Here is a 27,514-nt window from a genome sequence, read left to right on the forward strand (position 1 = left end):
AATGCTTTTCATTTTGTAACAAATGAAGTTACCTCTGGATTTTGTGTTTCTGTGATTCAAATCCTGCCTCTCGTTCTCGTTTGTCCAGCCCAGTTCGGATGTGCAGTCAGCTCGGGGTGCGGCCACACGGATCCCTGTCTCAAAAGGTATGAAACCGAGCAGCAGCAAGGCGGTTCTGGGGGTGTCGACGGTGGCCAGGTTTGAGTCTCGGGCCGAGAGCCAGTCGATGAAAATTGAGCTGAGGAAGTCGACGGCGTGCGGCTCGGCCTCCGCAGTGGGGAGCAAGAGCTGAGGGCTGAACACACGCATTTATATTCATGTTTCTGCACATCAGCTTGCATGTGAACACTCCACCTTGCTGATATTTGGCAGTGGCTCTAAAATTAATCATTCAAAGGTTTCTTAGTACGTGTTTATTTCCCCACAGCTTACGGAGGTTTCCACAAATCAGAGCACTGTTATTAAAAAAAATTAAAAACTCTGAACCATGTATGGTACTGCTTTGTAGTTTTTGTGTGTGTGTGTGTGTGAGAGAGAGAGAGAGAGAGCGAGCTATGAACAATCCACCAGGAAACCTCCTCTATTACCAATGCTGCTCGTTGAAACACAGCTGAACAAAATATTAGAATTTAATGAGTAAATATTAGGCCATGACACATAAGGGTTAACATTATTAAGGGTGCCAACAATATTTTACATTTAGAAATGAGTGGGTTCCTGCCAAGACTAAAGTTATTATAGACACTTATGCATATTATGAAGGTTGCTCTTTTATGATAGAACTGTGTTAAAAGATGCAAAGTGAGCACAGAAAATCCATAATGACAACTACCAGACACAAACCGACAACAAACATTTGAAGAATGACCTGATATGGGTCAAATGATGATGTAAGAGAGACAATGAAAATGACCAAGACAGAAAAAATAACCACCAATAGACAAGAAAATAAAACAAATGCAAAACGGAAACAACCAAAAAGACACAAAATGGACCCAAACTGACAAATAGTGACCAGAAATAAACACAATGTGTCTGCAGATGGCGCCAGCCTCATTTTTGTAGTTTTCTTTTCTGAGGTCCTTTATTTCGGAACGTTGACGGGGCCCATTTCTCAAAATCTGTCCATGGCGCAAAGAACTGTGTCTGAAAGGACACAGGGAGACACAGTAAACATCAAGCTCCCTCTCATGGTCAAGAATAAAAATACAAAGACTAAAGATTGTCTTCGTTTCAGGAAGACAGTCGTTAGAAACATCTCCGAGCTTATAAAGCATAACACTGCAACAGACTGCCAAGCGTGATTAAACTCAAATCAATAAACCACAATTATCTGCAGGCTAAAAGGAGAGCAGGGACCAAAACAAACTGCGGCCTTAATTAGCATCCAATATCCAAACAGTCAGGGGCATGAGGGAGTGGGAAAAGCTGCTGATATAAGGAAAGAGGATATTTAATGATGCAGTGGGCTAAACAGAGTCTGGCAGAAGCACGTGAAGCCAGAGGACAATTGGTCCCTAACAGGCTGAGTGTTTTTGTTGCAGCTGCAGCATGTTGGCATGGCTTCCCCTGAGGCTGCTGCAGAGCTTTAGGTGGATCAACTGCTCCTGCTACCAACAGCATCAGAGGCTTGAAAAGGATTTTTCAAATCACCTCTGAGCCTGGTCACACCCTTTCGTCTTCCTCTGAGAAAACTGTTTAACACTACGTGTAAGACATTTCTGCTGCAGTACAGCTGCACCTCTCCACAATTTTCACTTTGTTGCCGGAGTTAGAAATCTATAAAATGTATTGGTTAAAATCAGCCAGGTTTTAGCAGGACCGGTTGCTATCTGGTTCCCAGTATATCAATTCAAAAAACAAACTAGGGCTGCAACTGCTGGTAGATGAAATAAAATTATGGGTATTTTCTGGATCTTTTTTGTCAGCTTGTGTAATTTTCTCCCTCTTTGTGTCTTTGATTATTTGAGTTTCTGTGGGTCACTTTGTGCATGTGTGCATTTTCTGCATCCTCGTGTCTCATTGGGATGTTTTTTGGTCTTTTTGTGGCCTTTTTGTGTCTGTTCATTTTAATGATTTTTATCTTTGTGCGTCCATTTGTGATTGTTTGAACTCTCTCTTGTCATTTTGGGCCTATTTATTATAATATCTGTGTTTTGTGTGCTTGGGGGTGGTGTTGGTTACACTATTAAGGTACCTCTAAATATCCCTGACTGCATATTTGTTCACTGATCGATTAAATAATTTCCGATGTTCTTCTCAGCTCCTGAAGGCCGCCCTCGGTAATAAATAAGTGACGTCATCACGCTTTTGCGTTCCCTTGTTTATAACTTCCCCGAAGAAGCCCGCAGCCGCTACCAGGTTTTTTATTTAACTAATGGAATAAATGAAACAGTAACGTTATCTAAAAACACAAATGACGTTACGTTGTCAGCGTAATTCGCTTATTTAAGGCACTAGTTGTCACATGTCAGCGCGGCTGTGGGGTGTTTAATCAGGTGGGTTTACCCTGTGACAGCTAAGGGCTAACAGCTAGCGGCTAACAGCTAGCCAAACAGCGAGAACGACCAACAATCATGATGGCGTCTAGCTACAACGCCAAAGACGAAGACGGACACATTACCGTGTCAGGACCCGGTGGCGACACACTGCGGAGCAAGAAGCCCGAAAACACCGCATTTAAACAGCAGAGACTGCCCGCATGGCAGCCCATCCTCACCGCGGGCACCGTCCTCCCTGCTTTCTTCATCATCGGACTCATCTTCATCCCCATCGGCATCGGCCTGTACGTGACGTCCAACAACATCAAGGAGTTCGAGGTAACCTTACATGACAGGCAGGGACACGACCCTAGTGAACCATGGCTTTAAAAAAGCTGCTGTTCTCCCCAGTGACGCAAGCTAAAATCAAACTAGTTCAGTGTTTGTCCAGAGCCTTCATGTCAAATATGACTGAAGTTCAGACCAAATGTCAACAATTTAATCAACATCCAAACATCCCCATGGTCTAAAATTGCAGATATTCGGGTGAAGTTCGGCATGATCGGCACTTAGTCGATCAAAAGTAATATGCCAAGAATATGTGAAAATTGAATGCAATTCCTAGTCATGCATGTCAGCAAAACGGAATCCTGATTACTTGCTGGCAGTACTGCACATTATACTCTCACCAAATTATTCCCCATATTTGTTACCTTATAAAATGTGCTATACTGCTGCTACCTACACTGTGTGTCTCATAGGAAGAGGTGGTTCTGATGTTTAAACATTATCTTCTTATAATAAATGAGTGATTACTTGCTTGGTTACAGATTGATTATACCGGAGTTGACATGTCTAGTCCCTGCTTCAACTGCTCCCAGCACTTCAGCTGGAACAGCACCAGGCCTTGTACCTGCACAATCCCCTTCTACCTGGACCAGCCCTATGAAGTAAGGAATATAGTTTTACACATGCAGAAATTCCGAGGACTTTCTATACATATCTGCACAGCCCGTCTCATTGGTTCTGTCTTTAAATGTCTTCTTCAACAGAGTAATGTCTTCATGTATTACGGTCTTTCTAACTTCTATCAAAATCACCGTCGCTACGTTAAGTCGAGGGATGACAACCAGCTGAATGGCGACATCGAGTCTCTTAAGGTAGGAGTTATATCAGTACAATGTAACGTGTGACTGTGGGCACAGAGTACCAGTTAGAATGCGTTGTCACTCTGCTAAAGCTGCTCGAGGAGATGAGATTTTCACCTTAGAAGCCATCAATTGTGATAGGGTGCATCAGCGACACTGCACACCAACCCCGGTCTTATACGGCGTTATATAAATGAAGTTTAATACTCTTCATTCTTTAGCTTTAAGTGCAGCCAGCATCTTTAGTCTCCTTCTCTCAACCTCCTCCTTTGCAGAAACCCAGCAAGGAGTGTGAGCCATATGCTTTTCATGAAAACAAGGCGATCGCTCCGTGCGGGGCCATCGCCAACAGCATGTTCAATGGTGAGAAGTTTTCTGTTCGTCAGACTCTTGTTTTTTTTTTTTTTAATAAAAAATGATTTCTAAGCCACCATATGTGTCTCTTCTTGCAGACACGTTGGAGCTGTTTTACAATGACCCCAATGGCACAAAGGTTCAGATTCCACTCACGAGTACAGGAATCGCCTGGTGGACTGACAAACATGTGAAGTTCAGGAACCCGGGAGGCAACAACCCAAACCTTACAGCAGTTTTTCAAGGTTTCATCAGCAGCTTGTTGTAACTGTGTTTTTGTAACATTTCGAAAATCTCAGCTAATATAACTAAGGTGGAAATATTCCCGTATACAAATACATTTTCAGCTTCCAGTTACAAATCAGTAATCATTCATCTGGTGTGAAGACTGTTTGATTTTCCTCGTACCCAGGGACAACGAAGCCGGTGAATTGGCGCAGGCCAGTCTACGAGCTGGACTCGGACCCAGAGAACAACGGCTTCATCAATGAGGACTTCATCGTGTGGATGAGAACTGCCGCCCTGCCCACCTTCCGCAAACTCTACCGCATCATTCAGAAGAAGAACAACATGGTTCCAACTCTGCCCCGAGGAAACTACACTCTGGAGGTTGTCTACAGTATCCTTCAATGTGCAGTCACAGTGGGATTCTGCATCATGTTTAAAAGGAAGACGGGAAACAAAAAGCTAAGCGTTTGTATCCACTCCGGAAGCAGATGCTTGTTTTTTAGACACAGCAAACAAAGAAATGCTGAGATCAACAGCTTTGGGCTTGTCCCTTCAGTGGTGGCCACAGCAGAACATGCTCCACACGTTGATTTGGTTCCGTAAAGTAATTCATAAATAAATGAAATGAATAAGATTGACTGTTTTTGCTAAAGCAAATTCCAAGTCTGGAGAATGTTAGGAATATAAAAGAAGTATTGTAGTAAGTTTGACAGTTGTGTAGTGTTGACACGGTGGCTCCGGTTCAGAGTGGCACATGTGTGCGGTGCCCTGAGGTCAGTTCGATCTGTAAACACAGTTTACCTCTTTAACTCATTAAACCCAGATTATCCCGTTCGCAGCTTCGAGGGCCAGAAGCGAATGATCCTCAGCACCATTTCCTGGATGGGAGGCAAGAACCCCTTCCTGGGTATCGCGTACATCACTGTGGGCTCCGTCTGCTTCTTCCTGGGCGTCGTCCTTTTGATTATACACCACAAATATGGCAACCGCAACAACAGCGCTGACATCTCCAACTGAGACACCGGCTCCACATTCCAGCTTACCACTGCTTCAGTAAACCATAGAGTGTCCCGGTAAAGGTTCATCCAGCGGTCAGAGTGGTTGGCACCTTCAAAAAAGTAACCTCCTCATTAATGTATTAAACAGTCACGGTGTGGGTTTTAAAATCTCACGACTATGGCTGGTAATTTGCCAGATAGTGGAAAAAAAAGCAGATGCCATAACCAGTGTTTAATCGTGTTTGACAGACATTTCACGCTGGTAACATTAGTAACCTCTTAGTTGGGAATGAAAAAAAAAATATAACTTAGATTTGAAGAAGCTGATTTTGTGTAAAAACATTTAGTTTGTGTTACACACTTTTATGCTGCATTAAAGAGAAAGTGTCAAAGTAGCAATTAGCCATCAGAAAATAGCGCTGGTGCAACTACATCAACGTTAGCAGCTAAATGAATTAAAAACCCACAGCAGAAATCTTGGGTAGCGTTCCAGGCTGGTGTAGGTGCTGATGGGTCGGTTAAGCTGAGCTGGGATGTTGTTACTACATGTCCTGGGTTGCATGCTGGGTAACAGCTCGTCTTTGTGCCTCGTTTCCTCTGTGACATCATCTTGCTTTTAAACTAAAAATCAAGACTTACTGAGTCTTGGCACTTTTTAAAGTGGTGCTGAGGGAACACAATGTTCAGAAGTCGGGAGCTGTACAAATATGTTCTTTCACTGTATCTATTTTAGTTTTAACAGATGTTTGCATTTTAAAGCCTGTATTTGCACACTTCAGGGGTTTGGGTCTAATGTGAGTTTAATAGTTACTGTCTTGGTTTGAGGAGAAGTTGCAGAATACATACTGACACACTGTTGTGGCTTCATTCATTTTATATTTATATGCGTAAAGCCTAAATTATAAATCCAGCATGATAGTAACACAGTATGATTCCCTGCATGTGATTCCATGTTAGACTAAATCACGTGTACATGCATAGTTCTACAGCCACTGTCTGCCTTTCTCAGCTGATTATAGGCCTAGTTTCTGCACTGAGTTTGCCAAACATTGTAGATGCTGCATGAGAAATTGTGCTGAGTGAAATAGTTTTTATTTTTTAATTATAAGTTTCATCAAGCTGACTTGTTAACTGCACCTTTTGGGGTGACATTTTTTTTGATACTTCATCTGTGTTGTATTGCTTTGAAAGAATAAATGTGTCTTTAAAATTAATGTGAATACCATGTTTGATATGTATTTAAGACTCTTCTCCCTAGTATAAGCCATATTCAGATGACTTAAGCGGTTTACGTCCTTCATACTCAAATTCAGTAGCTAGAAGTAAACCATCCAGAGTCCAAGTAGTCTTACTTTTGCTAGATGTTCTTACAACCTCTGCACATTTACTTGAGTATAATTTAAATGCAGGACTTTTACCTGTAATGGAGTATTTCCTATATAAAGTAAAATGATGAATCAGTCAGTTTTTAAATGTGGTTTACTTTATAGCAAATTGTCATTTTACAAGGGTCACCAGTATCCCAAGGCCTATTTAGCTACAATATTGTTGAAATAATTGTTTACATATACTTAAAAATGCAAAAACAGTAGCTGTAACACTGCACTCTAATTCACACCATACATTATTGATTTCTCTCGCGGTCACTTTTCATTACTTTTACAATTATTAATCTCAGCATCAGTTGTTAAAAATATTGGAATTGTTCACGTGGCATAGTAAATATTTTGCATTAAACTGCTTGACATTAGATCTTAAGATAGCAATATGTTTCATTGCTTAAATTATGCAAAAGGGATCCCCCTTTTTTTTCCCCCTGTTTTTGTTTGATATTAGTCTTCAGATAATTGTATTCTTGGTCAAACTCCTTAAAGAAGCGCCTCACTGGGAGGTGAGTTCGGGTTTACCTCTGAAGGGGGCAGCAGATCCCCGTTGCATTAATACAACCTGCCGTTATTTTTTGTGACGAAGAAGACGCTGGAAACGGAAGTGCAGTTTTCCGGTGTCCTTGTGTGTGAGTGAAGTGACAGCAGACGGACTAAGAAAATGTACAGACATATATTTGTGAGTGTATTTTCTACTGTTATTTTGATCGTTAGTGGTAGAATTTGTACTTAAGTTATGAGTCACCTGTCTGTGTTTGTAAAAAAGAGACGGAAATAAAAATCCCAGCGACGTGTATTATCAACTGTTAGCTAGGGGTCAAAGCCTGGTGGAAGAGACCGCATTAGCTTAGCCGTTAGCCTCCGCGCTTGTCTTATAGATGTGTTCTCGCCTTTAGACGCTTATTCTCGTTCTTTTTACAGACAGAATTTCTCTAGTTTCACTTGTAGCGGAGTAACCTTGCTCTCCGTGTCCTCCCGTGAGTTGTAACTGTGTATGTGGGTTGATTCCAGGCGCTCCAGCAGGTGGCGCGGCGGACCATCTCCAGCTCTGCACGTCGGCAGATGCAAAATAAAGTCCCCGAGAAGCAGAAGCTGTTTCAGGTAAAAGCATCGCCGATTACATGTACATTTCCACACTCCAGCTACACTTTAGGGTGTTGTTTTCCGCGTAGCACAGTTGTCGACGTACACCAGCTCAATACTGAAGTAAAAGTGAAAGTATCCCGAAAAAACAGTAGCTGCTCTGCAACCAAGTATTACTTCGAAATCTTTGCTCGAGTTGAAGTAACGTACATGCTCTGAAAGTACCTACTGCTGTTAAAAAGATATTGGGGAACAGAAGCTTGCTGTCGTTGAAGACATGTATTTTGAGAGAATAAGCTCCAGGTGGGTGCACACATGGAAAAAAAGCCCCCAACCCCATAATTACCACCAAAACCGACCAGAATATGAGATGCTTTGTGTCATTTTGTCTCTCTTTAGGTAATTTGGTCCTGTATTTGTTCAGAGTTTCTTTACCTTATGCAACATTTTGCATACAATTTTGTACGGTTCTTGAGTTCTCGAACTCTTCCATCAATAAAAAAACATTTGCTTTCTACAGTGGGCCAGTGCCTGATGTGCCCGTTCAGTATCCATCCACGAGTACAGATTCTGCTGCTCGCATTTCTCTGGAGTTTTTGCTCCGTTGAGACAGGGTGATATTTTAATGTTGCTTTGTATAAAATGGCATCACCTAATGGATTAGTCACTCAAAGGGCACAAGGGAAAACTGTCTGTCAAATGACCAGAGGAGCTTGTTTGCTTCTCCCACCTCTGAAAAACCTGGAGCCCATATGTAGAACAGTGGTAGCACTTTGCCTGATAATCCTTCTTAAACATGAGACATTTGAACCGTGTCAAATCAACTTTTCTCCTAAACCTTGGCAGCTTTACGTTTTTATGAGACGAACAACAAAGGCCGTTAAAACCTGTTTGTATAATTAACACTGTACTGTTTGTAGATGAGGACATTAAAGTTTTTGTATTTATTACACGATTTTCATGTTGTGGATACTGCTGAAAATAGTGAAAAGTATCAACCTTCCTTATGTTCATGTCCTATAACCCTCTGAAATTTCCCATATGTAAACTCATTTTATCAAAGTTTCAAGGAGGCACAAACTTTTTAGGCATTCAGCCCAACTGTAGTTATATGGTACTGGCCACTTCATTAGGGACACTCGTACATCTAATGCAGTCCAAAACAGCTGCTCTGCCATGAATTCCACCTCTAACAGGTCAAACAGAAGAATGATCACCTTTCTATTATTGAGGTCACGGTGGGTGGTGCTGTACTAAAGGGCCTTAATGTAAGAAATTGTTCTTGGGCCCCTAACTCATTATAAATAGGCTGGCCAAAACCAAAAGCAGCTCCTAATTGATGTCCTTAATCACAGTTAGATGTGATTAATGACATCCAATGGTGGATGTGATGTTGAGGAGCACAACGAACAATATGGTTCCAGTTCAACCTTGTCACCATGTTTCTCGCACGCAGGAGGATAATGGGATGCCAGTTCATTTAAAAGGAGGCAGCGCTGACGCTCTGCTGTATAGAACAACAATGGCCCTCACCGTCCTGGGTAAATAAAACCTATGCCAAATAAATAGTTGTTTGATAATGAAGTAACATTGATTAGTTGATGGAGAAAATACCGTTTTTAATGAATAATAAAAAATGTGATTTTTGGGTGCTAAATAATCTGTAAACAAACAACTGGTTATAAAGTTCATCATAGAAAACTGCTGTTCAAATCAGATCCTGCTAACCAGACTGTTTTCCCTTCCAGGAGCTGGATATGTTGTGTATGAACTGGTGAAGGCATCGTTCCCTCAGAAGAAACATTAATAAATCCACTGCTTCAGCTGATTACGTCTTTAACAATTGGCCACTCGCTTTACAATGTATAAACCTCAGTCCGTGTCAGGACGTGCGTTTCCTGTGGTGTTATATTACTTCTTGTTCATGGGATCAATATTTATTTCTTGTGCTTTCTCTGAGAACCAGAGGATCAGTAAAATAAAATGCCTCTCATGACCAACACCTGAAAATGTGTCTTTGTCTTTCTGAGCTGTTACTACATTCACTAACCAATGGACAGACTGATCCAAGGTTCAGTTTCTTGAGGTTTAGGAAGGATTTTTCTACTGCATGGAAAATCTCTACAGGGGTCAAACCTCCAGCAGCACTTGGTGTATGACGACTGTAAGTTTTCTTCTTTTTTATGCCAGAATGTCTTGTTTCTAAATCCTAAACAAACCTGATAAAAAGGTTTGTCTCAGGCTTTTGGACCACATTTTTGTAGCTACATGTTGAACTGGCAAAAACTGGTATTCTTGACATTTTGGACGTAAAAAAAAAACAATGTGGAAAAACCCACGTTAGCGGTGTGAAGTCTTTTCTGGCCTCGTGGTTAGTTGTTTGGCCTCGTTACCAGGATAACGCAGCGAGGTAACGCAGGGCATGAATAATTGAAATGAGTGGAATCTTCACTGTGGCTCATGGAGCAGTTTCCACCAGGAGGAGGCGCCACAGCTTCTGATGAACTTCAATGGAAGGAGTTGAAGCGTGGACTAGGAAAAGATCGTCTCCTGTGTGAAAGACGAATCAGTCTACGGTTGTTAAAGAGAAGAAGAACTTTGGTAGTTTATATATTTCTATCTTTTTAATTAAAGCAAAACAACCTCAGTAGCAACATGTCACTAAAAGGAGCCTTTTATAAAGGTATGTACCTTTCAAAAACAACATTAAACTCTTGTTTGTGTTTGTGCATCTTATTGGTCAGTAAAGGCAACTTTTCTTATCGCATTTATTTAGGATGGGAGTGGAAATAGTCCGCTTCGAGGTTGTGTGGCCCAGAAATAATTAGTTGAATTTGCAGGACAAGAGGACATCAGGGACACACACACACACACAAAGAACATCTTTAATTAGGTAAAACTATCGTCCGCAGGAAACAAACTTTTCACGTCTGGCTTTATTGTTTTATTTCATTATTATTTATTTTTTTTTTTTTAAACTTCTCCAACTGCCACCAGGTGTAGCAAAGTAAACACAGTGGCATCCTGTGATCTGCTCCTCTAAAAATCTAATATACCACCACAAAAACAACACATGAATATAATCTGTAAGCGCCGCAAAAATACTCCATTTTGTGGCAGATTACGGTGAATACATCAGGCCAGTCGTTATTGTCACATCCGTGTAAAAAAATAAATGTTGTTATAAATGTATTTAAAAATATAGAATATAAGTATATTTATTTCTTCAAATGTGTAGGTGACAGGACATGTCGGTGCGGTGCATTTATATTAACACAACGCACCGTTTCCTGTCCCTGGAAATTCCGTCAGAGTGAGACCTCCTGCCGCGGCTCACTGTCTCTGCTCTGAGTGTGTGTCTGAGTGTGTGTCGCCGTGAGAAGCAGACCCGCACTAAGCTGCAGCTGCACAGGCTGAAGTTCGGCGTCACGAACAGAACTGAACAAGTCTCCCGGATCGTCCTGTTAGTTTCAGTCTTCACTTCCGGCCCCCGGAGACCGAGCTGCGACCAGCCGCCGCCGCCGCCGGACGGGACTTCAGGCGCGTTTCGTTGGTCCGTTTCTGCCCCGATGGAAGCGGAAAAACGGCCCAGTGTCCGCGGTAAGACCGACTTAAACTTTTCCTCACATCTGTGTGGATGTGATGACGGCTCCTCTGGAAGACGCTGTTAGTTAAACCGGATGTGCCCAGAGATCAGCGACTCGTGAAAAAACTATTATTATTATTATTATTATTATTATTATTATATCATTACAGTAGTGTTGTTGTTATTGTTGTGGATGATGTCATTATTATGCTTATTGTTCCATTGACTAAAAGAATAAATTCATCTATTCTTAACAAAAAAAGGCAAAGAAGAGAAACCAGTGGTGAAGAACGTGATAAACATAAAGTAGCAAATTACTCATTGTGTAGAAAAATGGTGTGTTTTACTTTTATCGTTGTGTCACTTTAAGAGTCATTAATAGTGGAGATATGTAACTAGTGTGATTATTTTGCGTTTTACCCATTTTAAATACTTCATATACAGTTGGCAGCAGAAAGCGTATGAGAAACTATAAACTGGAAAGTAGTGAGTAACTGCATTTGTCTGAAGGATGTAGAGGAAGACACGTTTTAAAGTTGTCCACAGTCGCCACAAAGACACTAAAATCAACATTGTCCCTGCGATTTCCATCAGTTTGGACTATATTCATGTCAATATTCGTGTCTGTGTGCTGCTTGAAAACTATTAAGAACGCAACAACGGCCCAGACGTACGAGCTAACCCAGGCCACTGTCCGTTTTAGCATCTCTGCTGGGATTGTGGACAAGTTCACTTTTGAATTAAACTTTCCGGAAAGATATTCGAGGTTTACCTTCCTTGAACCTTTGCGTGTGGCGGCCATGTTTGTTGGCACCTGGAACAGGCGGGGATTTGATCTCCAGGCAAAGGCAGAACCAGCATTGATTCTGAAGCATTTGTGCTTCAGAATATTCTGGTTATTGTAGTTTCCTTCAACTTCTAACCGGCTTTGTTTTTTTTTTTTTTAATCCTCAACAGATTAAAGCAGCAGGAAGAACCTACACATCTGCAGCATTTTTTAACAGTTTCCCGCCACAAGAGCAGGATTTAACTGAGGGTTTTCTTGAGTTATTGTCACCTCAGAGATGCCCGGCAGTGACAGGAAACTGACTGAGGATTTTAGTAACAGGAAACCCAGACAGACGAGGGGACAGAAGACACTCGGCTAACGAACTATCTCAGAATCGGTGTTTGGATGTTATTTCTCCTGCCTGGACGACATCTCAGATAGCAGCCAATGTCTGCCGAAAACAGCCCGCCTCCCCTTCGGTCTTTCCCCGTCCTCCCCCAGCACGTCATCCCGCCCACGCCCTCGCCATCTCCCAGCCCGCCCGCCACCATCTGCGGCCGACTGTCCGACGGCAGTCAGACGGCCCCCAGCCCCACCAACTCGCGTGGATCCATCCATGGAGTCTCCTTCCTGCTCCAGATCGGACTCACCAGGGAGACGGTCACCCTGGACCCTGGAGACCACTCGCTGTCTGCTGTCCGGGAGCTCGTCTGCTCCATCGTGGATCAGAAGGTAAAAGTTTCAGGCTTCATTTTGGCACAAACCAAAACACACTTCGAGCTCCATGGTGTCATCACCCTGGACTTTGAATCCAGTTCATGTAAACGGTGCGACCTCATCCATTAAAGGGGGGTTTTGTCAATTTTCAAAAGGTTTTAAACGATATCACTGTGGCAGCATATCCAGGTGAAGTGACTTCCAGTACAAAGAAAACTCGCTCATCCTCCTGCATCATTTTGCGTCCCCCTTGGTGGGCTGCACACTGTACTTCCTGGTTTTCTTAAATCCCTGGTTTCTCAGCAACATTGTACTTTTACCGGAAACGATAAGAGCTGATTAGCCAACAGTGTCTGATCTCGTAGGGGCGTCTGCACTGTGCATTTTCGTGGTTGTAGGATGTTTTCTGGACATTTGGGGGTTTCAAAAGTTTTCAATCACATCAAGGGCTTATTTTGATAAATCTACTCATATTTGATTGGGGAAGTTTCTCCTGGAATCCTGATAGTGAAATTGTCAAAATGCTGGTTTAAACCCACCAAGAGATAGTGTGGACAGTTTTTTTTAAAGTGGTCACGTTTTGAATAATTTCTGGTTTGTATTTTTATCCGGGGGCTGTTTGATTTACAGTCCCTGAAAGCTGCTTATTTTTCTTGTAAATGGCCTTTTCGCAGCACCTCCTGCCTCTTTAAGACCTGCCCCCCAAACACCCTGAGTCCTCCTGAGATCTGATTGGCCAGCGTGTGGCAAGCCAAAGATTTTATATAATGGTTTGTAGTTCTGTTCTACATTTTAGAACCTTGAAATTTAACATTGAATAGCAGATAAACGTACAATAAGCAGAATGACGAGCTCAAAGCTCGAATTGTCCGATTTGAGTGTTTGATTCTTTCCGATCAGTCTCTCCAGTCCAACTGATTTAGTGTTGGACGTGGTTTTGAGAGAACTGGAGAAAGTTTTCCTTCATGTTTGAGCTGGTTTTGAAACTCCTCGTGCAGCTGAGGCCTCTGCTCTCAGCTCAGCTCAGCTTTATCTCTCACATCTACTGGTTTTTCCGCCCGCCTGAACCCGCCACCTGCATTTGCAGGACTGAATGCATCCCCCCACCCCCTCCTCCATCAACACAGTTCTCTTACTGTAAAAGACCTGAGGACACTTCCTGACATAATGCATTCCCATAAAGTCCAACCTGAAACCTAAAACCACATGCTGTAACCCTCAAACAGCCCTTTCTGAAGTTCTGAGGACCAGGAAAGTGTCTCTAACGCCGACTCTACAGAACTGAAACAACCACAGAAATGCATGTTGCGCTCGCAGAAATTCACACAGTCTTTGAAGCAGACCAGAACCAGTTTACCTGTTAACTGAGAAATTGATCAGTGGCTGTTTTTAGATGTTTTGTTCTCGACCAGACAAATGATCAGTTTCCACTAGTCGGAGATTAAAAACAAATTATGTGACAGTAGGAGCTGAGGTTGTTCATTGTCACTGTCAGAAAATGTACAGGATTTTTCATAGTACCTGGACTTACACAGGTTCCCTGATGGTCTGTGGGAACTGGACGAATTATAAAATGCTCGTGCTTAGTTTCCAGTGTTGATGAACAGTGTAATGTTGTCGTCTTGTGGCTGTTCAGTTTTCTCATGCTCATGCAGCAGATCAACTCCCTCCCCCCGATTTGAGTGTAGGCATCGTACCAGCTGCAGAAACAGATGAAAGATGTGCTGGACTGATCGCTGGGAATTGGAAAAGTACTTCTGCAGCTGTACAGGTGTTTCCAGAATGTGGAAGTCTTGCTTGAAGTTGTTGTCGATTCCTCGTCTAAAAGGCTTCGTCAGTTAGAACTGAGGAGAAACATTCGACCAAATGTTAGATTTGGCGACTTGTGGTGAACAGAAGAAAATCGCGAGTCATCCGTAAAAGTGGAAGAAATGGAGACGAAAGTTGTGTCCAGTTTGTCGCCCGTAACTTGGCTAACAAGCAGTAAAACCGGAGTGTGCTGTAGGAAGACTGGGGTAACCTGTTTCATGTTTATCCAGTAACACTGCACATTATTTATTGTTGAAGGCAGCAGGTCCAGTGATGGAGGACGTACATGTCATGAACGTTTTCTCTGTGTTGTGTCAAGTGAGTTGCAGTTTACTCAAACTGTTCTTTAAATTCCTAATTGCCTCTGATTTTGAGGTGATCACAGCTTTTATTATGGAAAAATCTTATTATAACTATTATATTTTTATAGCATTTTATTAAGTAACAAATAACTGTTCGCTGCAGAACTTTTCGAATCACTGGAAAAAACTGAAGGTGACGCGTCACGATCTCCGTCACAGACTTTCACTTGTCACCGCTTGTGTCGAGCAGAGGAAAAGTCTTTTCACGGGGAATATCACTGCCCGGTCGCTGCTGCTGTGTCAGCGAGCTTCACTTCCTGTTTCACAGCTGTGTTTCAGAGGAGCGGCAGGGTGGTCCGTTTGTTTCCCAGCGCTGCTGCTCGTTCTCACTGTGGACAACGGAACGAGGGGGGAAATCAGAGCCGAACGCTGGGAAAACAAAGATTTCTAAAGCCGTTATTGTAGGAAATGTCCTTTACTGAATTCATCGTATTTTGAACGCTAAAACCCACCCGGAAGGAATCCCACCTGACCCACCTAAGCATCTGTCAGTCTGCAGCCGGGATGAGCTTGTTCGTCTGCACCCATGCACCTCACCCTTTAATTTAAGGCCATTCAGAGCATCCAGGGCAGCACATGTTGGGTTCATCACCTAAGCAGCCCATAACCTGACCTTGTGTGGCTTTTCCACTGCAGGAGCTTCGCCCCCTTGGTTCAGGTTCTGGGTAGTGCTAAATGCAGTTCCAGGATTTTGCAGAGGGGCTGTGACTGGTTGGGGTTGAGGTAAACGTACTGTTAACGACGTGTACGCCTTCGCAAGCAGGCGCCCTAACGTAGCTTGATTCAGATTCAGAGCATAGCTTGTGCACGTCGTCAGAAATTAAGGCTACGAAATGGTATTGGTGGTGGGACGGTATCAAACAGTCCTGTCACCAGGTTCAAATCACAACCGTCATAGGGGAAAGTTCTGCGGTTCACTCCCAGCTCCAAGCATCTACACATCTGACATTTCTGTTGTTAGTGTTGTGGCAAACACAAGTTCGTGAGGAAGAAGCACCGTTGTCGACAGGGAGGATTAGACCGAGTCTGTCACCCTTGAAATCCTCCAGACCTACACAAACTACACAGGGAAGCATGTGAACGATGATGCTCGCGAAGCTGCCGTTGTCTAAAGAGCACAAGCACGGTGTGAAAAATGCTAATGCGAACACGGGTGTAAACGGCAAGCGACACAAAGAAGGGAAAGCGCACACCAGAGCCCACGTTGTGGTTCAGTGAAATTACTGCGGTCAAAAAAACCTGTGTGTGTGTGTGTGTGTGTTTTCACAACTTGCTTTTGCTAATTCTTGAGTCGTGAGAGCTCTTCCACCTCTGACCAGTCAAAAGTGACTCACCCCCCACCCGTGCAAGTTCCTGGAACTTCTTTTGGGTGTGGAGCGGCTTTTCTTTTCTTCCTTTAATTGATACTGAATTGCACAAAAACCAGGCCAGAAAGCAGAGAGGGGACGTGACCTGCAGCAAAGCAGTTATGTGTATGTGTCTTAACCACTTGACTCCCAGACGCCTCAGGTTCCTGGAACTTCCTTTAGTTCTTTCTGCTGATGGAAATGTAACTCAAAGAAAATTCAAAACACAAACATGTTGAGGTCCTGCATCCTTTGTCTTTTGTCTTGTGGGCGACTGTGGTGCAGGAAGGTAGAGCGGTTGTCCACCAATCTCACAGGTGTTGGTTCAATCCCCGGCTCCTCCAGTCACATGTCAAAGTGTCCATGAGCAAGACACTGAAACCCAAACTTAGTTGCTCCTGCTGAGTGTTGTTGTCCCCACTGGTGTGTGAATGTGAATAAGAAGCAGTGTAAAGTGTTTTCAGTGCCAATAGGTAGAAAAGCACCATATAAGTGCAGAACATTTACCATTTACTGTTGTCCTGCTGAATGCACTGAAAAAGGCCTCGGCCACAACGCGTCGTGCTGTCGATGAGAAAATAATAATTACAACAATTAAGCAGTGTATAAGATGAATGTTGGTCTTTTGACAAGCTGGATGCACGTTAGAACGTGACAACACACATCTTTGCGAACATTTGAAAAGCTCCAAATTTACCAAACTGAAGGGATAAAGTGTTCCAGTCTCCTCCTAAAGCTTTAAACTGACCTGAGAACAGGGCTGCTGATTGTGGAAGTGTAGTTTGATCATTTTTTTAATTGTTAAAAGTAAAAATGCCATAAATCCCCTGGAGGCGGTGGAAGCAGGTCCCTGGACGAGCCCGGACGAGAATGACGTCATTACTGGAATTTTCTTTTTCCTCCTTTTGTGTCCACGTTGTGGAGCTGCAAGCGGTGGGTGGATGAAGCTTCAGGTCTCAGACACGGTTGTTATGTTCTTTTCACTGTTCTGTGTGTTTGTGTGTGTCAGAGAAATGTGGAAGTCCCCCTCCTCTTCTCGTCTCTACGCTGACCACCCCCCTGTGTTCACACACCAGGATTGTGTAATGAAACTCTTTTCTCAGTCTTATAGATTTGAGCGTTAGAACAGGATAGGACCAAATATTTTATCAATTTATCTTTTATTCCCATGTGCAGATAATGAATATTATAGATTTGTTTCTTTAAAAAAATCTAATTTTAACAAATAACTTTTTTCAAATTTACATTGTAACTTAGATTGTCTGTCCCTAAATCTTGAGTCTTGAATCTGTTATTTGGCATCATGTCTTTTGCCATTAAAAGCAACAGCTTGTGCAGTGTCTGAGAACATTTATGTATTTAATGCGCTACATGCCACACGGTCATGCTGTTTATTGCAAACTGTGCAGAGAACAGTTTTATTTCACTACCTGAAGCATCATGGTCCTGGAGAACAGGCCGAATAGAAGAGTTTCCATTTTTTTAGTTTTAGCACGATGATAGAAAGGCACAAAAACTTCCACGCGAGTTGGGGTTCAGTGTCTTGCTCAAGGACACTTTGACATGTAACCGGAGGATCCGGGGATCAAACCAACAACCCTGAGGTTGGTCGACGGCCGCTCTATTTCCAGAGCCACAGTCGCCCATATCAAATTTTCATATTTAAACGGATCGATAAAGTGAATGTTTTTCAGCATTTATGTTCAAGTTACAACACGTCAGCTGCATCATCAAACTATCATCAATAGTTCATTTCACATCATCAAACACATCAATCAAACCTTTATGTATATAGCCGCTTTCATCCAGATTAATGCAATTCAAAGAGCTTTACAGATGATTGAATGTGTGACAAATAAAGACAATAAAGGACAAAAACAGTCAAAAAAGTGATTAGAAGTGCTCACAAAACGAAAGTCACAACGAACGAGGGCAATAGGACACAAAAGTATGAGTGAGACCAATGTACACGAGATAAAATCACTCAAATTATAATCCATGAAAAATGAAAAGAACACAATAAAACAAATTCAATTTAAAAAATTAAATAAAACAGATTTAAAGACTATGCTGAATAAAACCTTAAAACTACAAAAATAGGATCAAAAGCCAAAACTTTTCTTTCACAAACATTCACACTTCCTCTCCCAAGGATTTGGAGCCAAAACACTAAAAGCTGTTAAAGTTTTTGTTTTGAACAAAAAGACAGAGGAATCTGAGATTCAACAATTTGTCCACTGTGCATATTGATGCTCGACGTAGTGTTTACAACACGTCTTATATAAAATTCCATCATGGTTTACAGCTGTTTTTCAAAAGTATCACACAACTGAAAAAGAAAATAGTTTTCATATGCGATGTAACAAAATGAATGAACACCAAGGTAAAAAAAAACAAAGCATAAATAACGACTTGAGCTTTCAGTCAGTTGTAGAAAAACAGGAAGATGAAAAATGTAAAACACTGGGAGAGAAAAAAAAAAAAAAAAAAAGAGCAGATTACAAACATAAACCAGTAGTTAAATCATGACAGCAGCATCTGACTCTGTCACCACGGCGATGCGAGCTACTCTGTCCTCCACTCTGCTGGTTTCCACAGTTACCAAGGCCAGGTGGTGCTTCAGGTAGAGAAGTGAGGAAGAGAGAAGTCAGTGTTTGTAATGGTCATTTCTGTTTCCACTTTTTATCCTCTGTTTCTGCTGTTTGAGTCGCTAATGCATCAACATTTTAAAATTCAGCTTTAAAGTTTCAGGCTCAGTTCAGTTCTTCATCTACATTCTCTTTTTTTCCCTTCATTTTCTCATATTGATCACACTGTAGTTTCAGATGAAATTAGAGCAACATCTGTGCAACAGCAAGTAAAAATCCGTCAGCAGAAAAGTGGATAAATGACAATGAGTAAATTTTGATAAAGAGAAAGACAAATATTGGTAAAACGTGCCAACAGCGCTGAGTTTTTTCGCTGAATGAACAAAAATTAACAGCATCTGTCTGACTCTTCTTAAAATCTCAGCTCAATTAATCGTCCCATGAGACCAGGAACGTGGACATTTTGGAAGGACGAGTAAATGCACATGTCCAGTTTTCACATATCTCCACCTGCAGTTCCACTAATGACCACTGGAGGCAGTTACCCGTAAACTGGGCTGGTGAACTCGAAACTTTTGAAAGTATTTCACCAAACAGACCTGCAGACCATGTTTCTGGGTGTGCGTTTAAAGGGGCAGTGGAGGCTGAAATAATCCGGAATAATTCGCAAATTAGAGGATTTATAGATGCAATAGTTCCAGCGTGTGAAACGAAGAAGACATATTTCAGATTTAAATCCGTTAGCTCAGGTCTCGCATGCAGCTGCTGTTCACCTATTAGAAATACAGCAGCACGTTGCTGACTAGGTGGAAACTCAGAATCAGATGTTCTGACACAATCTGAAAGGCAGATTGTTCATCTGTCTCTGATAAGCTCCTGCTTGCAGCTTTTGATGTAACAAATGCAGGAAAACCACCTATAAACGTGAAGGAGGGAAACTCTCTGCCTGCAGTTCAGGGAGCAACAGTCTTTGCATTTCTGATTTGCAGCAGCATGAAAGTTGCACTTTGAACTGCAGCCGTTAAATGACCTGTAGCTTCCTCATCCATCACCTACAACCACTGTACCTGTCGTTTTTGATAAGCACCAGGAAGTTTCCATCTCACTGATCTGATCAGAAACAGGAAATCACTTCGGGTTTGATGTTGTAACGAGCTGAATCTAACCAGGATATCTGACAAAGATTTGCATCCAGATTGTCAGTACGGTGGGGTGAGATCATGTAGACAGGCTGCCAGGTCTGTCTGCTGCGCTCTGTGTGTGTGCGTGTGTGTGTGTGTGTGGGTGGGTCGGTCAGGGATGGTGGGTTACAGGCTGCCTTCCTGTGGTTGACCATGTGATGTCAGAGGCCTCGGTGAGTGTACGAGGTCTTCATTTCCTACTCTAACACTTCAGTCAGACCTCATTCTTCAAAACCACGGGAACTGCAGCTCCCGAGTCTCTTTACGTGTCTTCATTTTGCATCATTTAATTTGTTCGTCTGCAGCGTGTGAAGCCTAAATTGGCTGACGTTCCGTTTGTAGAAGTTTGGTTCTTTGCGTGAAAATGAATCAATCTTTTTTGAGTTTTTTTTTTTTTTTTTTTTTTTCTTGTGCGATGAGCCTGAATCACATCCCGTGGAAATTAAACAACGTGTGTCTTTATCGTCTTCAACCGGTTTTAAAAAAAATAGAAATAAATAAAAAGACAGTAGCAGATACGAGAAGTAACCCGGGTCTGCAGTCAGCAGGTATCATGCTGACGGGCTAACAAACACTAGCCCACAGCAAACCAAGCCGCAGCTCAGTGGGTCTGTGTACAGGAAGTAACAAAGGAAGGTGAGTTTGTGCCTGAGCTGCGTCGGACCTTTAAAGTTAAGGCTAGTACTCACGTCTACACTCCATAACACATACGTCCAGCCTCATGTCCTGTGGATATCAGCAGATAAACGGTTTGTGGTGGAGATGTTCATTTTCAGTCCTGCTGCTGTAAACAGACCTGCAGATAAACCAGCAGTTTAAGGATCAGTGTGTGTGACACTGATTTCAGCTTTTTAAAAAGTGCATGAATGACCCTCCCACGCACTCCGTGTCAACCTTGACCCACTCTGTGCGGCTTCCTGTTGTTCTCTGATGGAGGTGACAGAGCGAGCAGATGTGCTGCTGTTTACCTTGATATTTCCCATCAGTCCATTTTAGCGCCGTCTCTCCAGGCTAAATGCATGTGTGCGGCGGATGAGTTGAGTTCGATGGGAGCTGAGAGGCTCCTGTGTTCTGCGGTGGAAGATAATGGCTGTTTTATCTGTTCGTGCTTTTCACGTCAGATGCTGCTGCTGTTTGTCAGTCGATATTAAAAAAAAAAAAAAAAAAGTGACATCTGAAACCGGAGGTGGTTTTTGGGTTTTTTGTACTTTTGTTAAATTAGAGCTATAAACCCTATATTGTCATTATGGATTAAAGCTGCACTAATCACTTCACATACTTACATCACACTTGTATTAGCAGGGCAAACACAGGCAAATGCATAAAACCAGAAACCAGCAAAACATTTTAATAAAGGTTGATAAATAAATAGAGCCGTAAAAGATAAACCATATAATACATTTCCTTGTGTATTAATGAAGTTTAAAGCCTACAGTCGATTTCACTGGACCTTTTCTTGCATGTCACCTGTCCTCTGAGCTCAGTCGGGGCTGGTTTGTACTCACTTGTTTGTAGACTGACGTAAACGTGGACACGCACCTACGCAGAGCTTTGAGGTGTGTTTTCGACCTATGACAATTTAAGGTCAGGGTTCCACAAGGGACACAAACTATTGGGTTAATGAAAACCGTTTCTTCGAAATGACCACACCTCTCAAATTATTCATAGGTTTATTTAATAACAGGACAGGCCTTTGTAGTTCTCCATGTCTATCAAACACATCACATCCTTATCTGAGCAACGACTGCAGAAAACACGGGAGCCAATCTAACGTTGTACTTCCGTGAATGTCAGTTGAGTAGACCACACCTCAGCAGAGCATCCTGTCAAAGAACCATTCTTGCCATTCTCTGGAAAACGTTCATGAGGTCCATTTTATGGTTGAAATCCCCGTTAAGTTTAACTTAATTTCTGTTTTCTGGATTGTTTCTTCATTTTCAGCGAATTGAGGGTTGTTAAACGTGGTACTGCTCTCTTGTGGAGCGAGCGTAGGTCCGCTCCAGCATTTCCGTGTATCAGCAGACAGGTATAATTCGGCCTTTGCCGTCTCCTTACACTGTCAAATGATTGGACAAAATCTAAAAGTGGGACCCTCCTAATCAGTTAAAACAAGGCGAACCAGCCTTCGGTTTTCGTGATCCCCCGTTGCTGGGATCTTTGACCACGTTGTCTCAGACGGCAGAGCCTGGTGCTCGCTGCAAGACCTTCACAGCCAGTATTAAAAACGTGAGAAACCATAGACATAAAGACAGATTTGGCAGATTTTTGTCTTTGTATTTTAATAAAAAATAAAAAAAGCACCACACACTTCACTTGGTTTTTATACTTGGCGGCGATTCCTCACAGAGACTCTTGTGATCAAATGTGACAAATGTGACAAATCGAATGTTGAAGCTTTGCACTGAGGAACAAAAGAGGAGAGAGAAACTCTGCGGTCGTGGCTGAGAAGACGGACTCGGCATGTTTTAAACTAGAAATGCTCGGCATAAAGTTTTGTTGTCAGTCTGAAAAGAGGCCTTTCACACTACAGAGTGTGGCAGCTCCAGCTCATGCAGGGGATCAAAGTTCACAGCAGGGCCTGAAGTTTTTGGCCCCTTTGACCCTAATGACCAGAACAAGGACTAAAATCTGGCTTGGGTTTGGTCGGGGGGAGTGTGAGAGGAGTGTGTGTGTGGAGGTTAAGCCTGGTTAATGGAGGATTAGCTATAAAGCAGGGATCAGTGTGTATTAAACACACACTCTTTGCTCCATTTGCTTAGTGCGTTTCTCTGCTCACCTCAGAGAAACAGCAGCTTGCTGGACCGAGTCCAGATGTGTCGTCATCGCAGCTGAACTTGGTTCAGACCTCACACAGTGGAGATTTTGTTTTCTGCTTCCGCTTGAGTCCTGCTGCAGGATGAGAGGACAGGTGGTCCATAAAAAAACACAAATGGAGTCAACAGGAGAATAATTGTCGAATCGTTATAGCGTAATAACATCATGCATCAGGAATTTGTCCGTGATGAGTGACAGGAGTCTGTATCAGTGGGTGTTTTTCAAGTTTCCACCTGTGGTGGGACAAGGTCAGCCAGGATCTTTTCTGGACACGTCAGGGGCCTAGAGTTGCGCCGCCTCATCGCGGAAGTTGTGCTATAAAAAAGACATTATTATTAGTTTTTAAAAAGCTGAATTGATGACCAGTTTCACTTCATTGTATACGTTACCTAATTATTTTCTATCTTTAATGGTTGCATGAAAATACAAACTGATATAAAACAACCACAAAACCACCAGAAAGAGATTTAGAGCCACAAAGAACCAACTCCAACCACAGTGACATGCAAAACAACCACACAACAGAGTTAAGAAAACAAAACAAATGGATGCGAAACAATTCCACATCAACCGTAAAGACATCGTCCACACGTCCGCGTTTTGGTTCACTTGGATATTTCAATCTGTGAAAGGAAGCTGAACCAGTGCGAAGATAAACCATGTTTGCAAACCGGTGCACTGATTCTGAACTGATCCAACCGAAAGCAGATTTCTAAAGTAATAACACAGTTGTTGTATTTTGGATCAGACCATCATGTTTCTGTGCTGGTGTGTGGTAACAAGCAACTAAAGCGAGCCGGGAGTCGGTCACAGGGCCTCAGGCATAATTCATGATGTTCTCTCTCCTTGTGTGTGTGTGGTGCACGTTGATGTGATCTGAGCAGCTTCTGCCTCGTCACCCGTCTGTTGGGTTTCCTGCGCCGACGCTGCACGCTACCTGCAGGCTGCTAACATCCTGCTAACGCACAGAGAGCAGCTCGGGGCAGGAAGCTGCTCCACCTGCGTCTCTAAGTGGTTAAAAAGCTTAAAAGAAGGTTGCTGTCGGAATAATTGATCAAAGTCTCACAAATGTTCAAACGAGCAATAATTTATGCAAAATTTCTTTCCTATGCCAATATGCTCATTACTGTCGCTGCCATTATTTTTATACCAGTATGTCTGGAGTTGAACCTATTGGTTTTGCATATTTTCAGAGTAAATAAAATGAGGATTTCAAATCTGCCTGGCCCTGTGTGAGAAAGTGAAAAAGATCCTAACCAGCATCACATCAAGCTGCGTTTAAAAGCAATGTAAGAACGGATGAGAAACAAAGTAATTGACATGTTGCACAGACATTTCTTAGGCTTTGCGAGTCAGAGAACTATGGTGAGAACTAGAAAACCTGGAACAGTGGTGAACCTTCCCAGGAGGGTCCAGGCTGCCATAATTACTCCAAGACACAAGATTTCACCACTATGTCTATGACTTTAGTTTTAAATGTAGATTTAATGCTTTTAGATTTTTAGACCCTATATGAAAACATTTCTCTGCTTCTAGCTGAAAAACTCATCATCCAGAGGAGTCTTTCATCATTAGGAGTTCAGATGATGTCATCTGGAGGAGCTCTGGAAAAGCAGGTTGACCCTGATTACAACCTCTACAGTGTGAGCAACTAGGTGACGTAATTTAAACTGAAGGTTCCTCCAAGTGATGCCATCTGGAGATAAAAGTAGAGCTATTTTAATGTAAAGAAGTCAGAGGGAACCTTTAATGGCTTTTAGTACCTGTACTACTCAGACCAGATCCAAAAGGAGCAGGTTCAATATGAGTCAAGGTGCCCTTTAAGGGCAGTGTTCACGATTCAACAATACGAAACAACTGGGCAAAAAGGGCAAAACCTTGGGAGGGTTCCAGGACTAAAGCCACTGCTGAACAACAACAAAGGATCAACCCACATTTTCCACAATACATCTTGAATATCCCTTGAAAGACTTTTGAGCAAATAGTCTGTGGACTGATGAGACAAAAGTAGAACTTTTTGGAAGGTGTGTGTCCAGTGAGCAACACAGCATTTCATTAAAAAAGCTCCATCATACCAACAGAGTTGTTGTTGCCAAGCGTGGCACAACCACTTATTAGGTTTAGGGGCCAATTACCTCGTCACGTAGCGCCAGGCAGGTTGGCACAGATCTTTTCCCTTGATAATCTCAATCATTCAAGACAAATATGCAAAACAATCACGATGAGGGCGAATAGTTTTTCATGGCACTGTATCCAGTCAAACATCTCTTTCCACCACATGTGTAAAGTTTTATGCCTGTAACCTAACAACTGATGTCACCTTGCAGCAAGTCCAGGTGTTGCAGTGAAGGTAGCAGACGTCTGCTCCTTTCAGTGATAATCAGCAGGTGAATGCACCTCTGCAGAGTTGCTGCTAGTTTGTGTTTTCCTTCACGCTGAGGTTAATAACTGTCGTTGTCGGGAAAAGGCCCTGACCTTAAAGCAGCTGATTATAACGTACTATCACACTGTGGACAGCGGTGGCTGAGACGTCTGACAAGGACAGTGAGCCAGACTTGAATGTGTCACCATGTGTTGTTGTTGTTTTTTTTTTAAGGTTCTTTAGAAAGAATGAAAGAGGTTGTAGCTGCTGGGAAACCCTCATGTTTTGGAGAACAGAACATTCCTTTGAGGCTTCTGTTGCTTTAAAGCAGAAAAGCTGCATCTTAAAAACAGCCCGCAAGTGGAAACTGATTCAGCAGCCACATTCACAATACTCCAACGGTGTAGTTTCCCCGCATGGTTTTTCTCCGAACTGGTTTCATCACACACCATGTGATGTTCTTATGAAAAGATTAGGCAATGGTTAACTTCAGGAGCGGGCTGACGAGCGACGGCGCTATGGAAAAACAAAGGCTGACATGATGACAAACTGCTCACTCTGAATGTGTCACTGGAGGGAGGGTCAAAGGTCAAGAGGTCAGGGCTGTTCCCTGCTCAAGAGCACTTTGTCGCCAACTGTAAATGTCAAATGGAGCAGTCAGGATCCTTCCTGCTGCTTTCAGCTCCACTTGCAGTTACCTTGTGACTTTTAATATTTATGAGCCGTGAACGCACTTCTCAGCACAAACTAATAATTTAAAACACACACACACAGGAAAAAGAAGGGCTGCATGCCTGCAACGTATTCAATAAAACACACCGGCGCCATCTGTTTGTTCCGCATCATTTGGCCTAAAGTGTGAAAAACCCTTTTGAGATGCACTCTCCTGTCTTTTGTGTAGCTGCAAAGTTTGTGTGTGTTTGTGTGTAATCTCCTCCCTTCTTTCCGCCCCCTCAGTTCCCCGAATGTGGCTTTTTCGGGATGTACGACAAGATCCTGCTCTTCCGCCACGACCTGAACTCCGACAACATCCTGCAGCGTCTGACCTCAGTGGAAGAGATCCAGGAGGGCGACCTGGTCGAGGTGGTGCTCTCCGGTAAGGAACTAACTCTTGTTTTCACTTTCCTCTGTTGGATTGCAGTTTTCAGCATTGCGCTGTTAGGAAGCCAGTTAGCTTCCTGCTATCAGGATCTTTGGCCATGTAGAAGTTGAGTCCTCGTACTCGGAGACGAGCGTGTGAGGTTACAGAACTGTTAAGTAGAAATCATGGCAGAAACAGATTAGAAACCTGGTTACGTGTTTGCATGGCAGAGAAATTGGCCTTCTCCAGGAGAAATCTACCCGGGGAAATCGGGTTTCTCTGATCCCCACCACGATTTCAGAAACCACGGTTCACCGTTACATGACAGTTAAGAAATCTTCTAAACATACATTATCCTACTGTAAGCTGGTTGCTGAAGTCCTTTTAAATTCTCTGAATGAATCCACAAGTTAAGTCATACTCATGTTCCTCAAGATTATTTTATAAATGTTAATTTGTTATAACCGACCTCAGCAATAACAAGGTTCATTTACAGTAACTAGGACTTTACTTGAAGTTATTTTACCATTATGTTCCTGTGTAGACTTCCTCCAGCATCTCCCCCTAAATCTGTGCTTTGTTCCACTTTTTTCCGTTTCATTTTGTTCGTTTTAGCCAAAGTTGCTCCGTTTATTAAACACCGGACGCTGTTGTTTAATTGCAAAGGACTGATGAGGATTTTACTGTCCAGCAACTCATTCTAGAAGCAAAAGAGATTAATACTTGGCAAGTACTCAAATGTATGTACTCGTAATCAGTCTGGTGAAAAAATGGGGTCAGGACAGCCCAAGCTAAAACCCCCTGCTAGGACTTCTTAGGCGACATCAGGGGCTCTGTGAGGGTGAATGCAGCCCCGGGACTTTGTCGTTGGTGCATCTGTAAAAGAAACCTACATTTTAGTATCATTTATACATCAGTTAATCATCATGATTGGTTTTGATGCTGTAGATTTTGAATTCCGGATCCTTTTAGGGCATGAAATTAGCCAAAGAAGAACAAAAGTCTTTTGACACCAAATACTATTAAACCCGTGAACGGGGGCCTGGTGGCTCAGTGGTAGAGGTGAATAACAATGAATAATTTGTGAATGATTGCTTATTAGTCCCTGTTAAGAATAAAGGAATCACAGACTGGCAGTCGAGGTTTGAAACCTGCAGTCGATACATCACTTCATAATGTTTTGTTTCTGTTCTCGCTTGTTACTCGAGCTCTGGAGGGCACTG

General features: G+C 42.6%; 4 protein-coding genes across 8 annotated transcripts in view; all 4 read left to right on the forward strand.

The window, feature by feature from the left end:
* The window catches only part of LOC137103071 (filamin-A-interacting protein 1-like), a 29,837-nt gene extending 29,347 nt beyond the window's left edge, over positions 1 to 490 (forward strand). For 2 of the 4 annotated variants that reach the window (XM_067483090.1, XM_067483089.1), the window contains exon 6: positions 89 to 490. In XM_067483090.1, the coding sequence (XP_067339191.1) occupies positions 89 to 292 (204 nt within the window). In that variant the 3' untranslated portion in view covers positions 293 to 490. The remainder of the gene's footprint in view (positions 1 to 88) is intronic. The other 2 variants (XR_010911352.1, XM_067483091.1) reach the window with 2 other exon arrangements.
* Positions 491 to 2,308: 1,818 nt separating this feature from the next.
* On the forward strand, positions 2,309 to 6,422 carry LOC137103074 (cell cycle control protein 50A-like). The gene is made up of 7 exons (XM_067483100.1): positions 2,309 to 2,819; positions 3,311 to 3,430; positions 3,533 to 3,640; positions 3,904 to 3,991; positions 4,081 to 4,227; positions 4,395 to 4,601; positions 5,034 to 6,422. Exons 1-7 carry the CDS (start codon positions 2,577 to 2,579, stop codon positions 5,225 to 5,227), a joined length of 1,107 nt encoding a protein of 368 aa, XP_067339201.1. The 5' UTR covers positions 2,309 to 2,576; the 3' UTR covers positions 5,228 to 6,422.
* A 709-nt stretch (positions 6,423 to 7,131) lies between these two features.
* cox7a2b (cytochrome c oxidase subunit 7A2b) lies at positions 7,132 to 9,678 on the forward strand. The gene is made up of 4 exons (XM_067483101.1): positions 7,132 to 7,272; positions 7,605 to 7,694; positions 9,133 to 9,217; positions 9,425 to 9,678. Exons 1-4 carry the CDS (start codon positions 7,255 to 7,257, stop codon positions 9,481 to 9,483), a joined length of 252 nt encoding a protein of 83 aa, XP_067339202.1. The 5' UTR covers positions 7,132 to 7,254; the 3' UTR covers positions 9,484 to 9,678.
* Positions 9,679 to 11,008: 1,330 nt separating this feature from the next.
* The window catches only part of LOC137102200 (serine/threonine-protein kinase D3-like), a 35,646-nt gene continuing 19,140 nt past the window's right edge, over positions 11,009 to 27,514 (forward strand). The window contains exons 1-3 of one of the 2 annotated variants that reach the window (XM_067481438.1): positions 11,009 to 11,276; positions 12,220 to 12,763; positions 26,168 to 26,306. In XM_067481438.1, coding sequence (XP_067337539.1) covers positions 12,479 to 12,763; positions 26,168 to 26,306 — 424 coding nt within the window. In that variant the 5' untranslated portion in view covers positions 11,009 to 11,276; positions 12,220 to 12,478. The remainder of the gene's footprint in view (positions 11,277 to 12,219; positions 12,764 to 26,167; positions 26,307 to 27,514) is intronic. The other variant, XM_067481437.1, reaches the window with a different exon arrangement.

Source organism: Channa argus, chromosome 17, assembly GCF_033026475.1.
Source record: "Channa argus isolate prfri chromosome 17, Channa argus male v1.0, whole genome shotgun sequence".
NCBI classification, from domain to species: domain Eukaryota; kingdom Metazoa; phylum Chordata; class Actinopteri; order Anabantiformes; family Channidae; genus Channa; species Channa argus.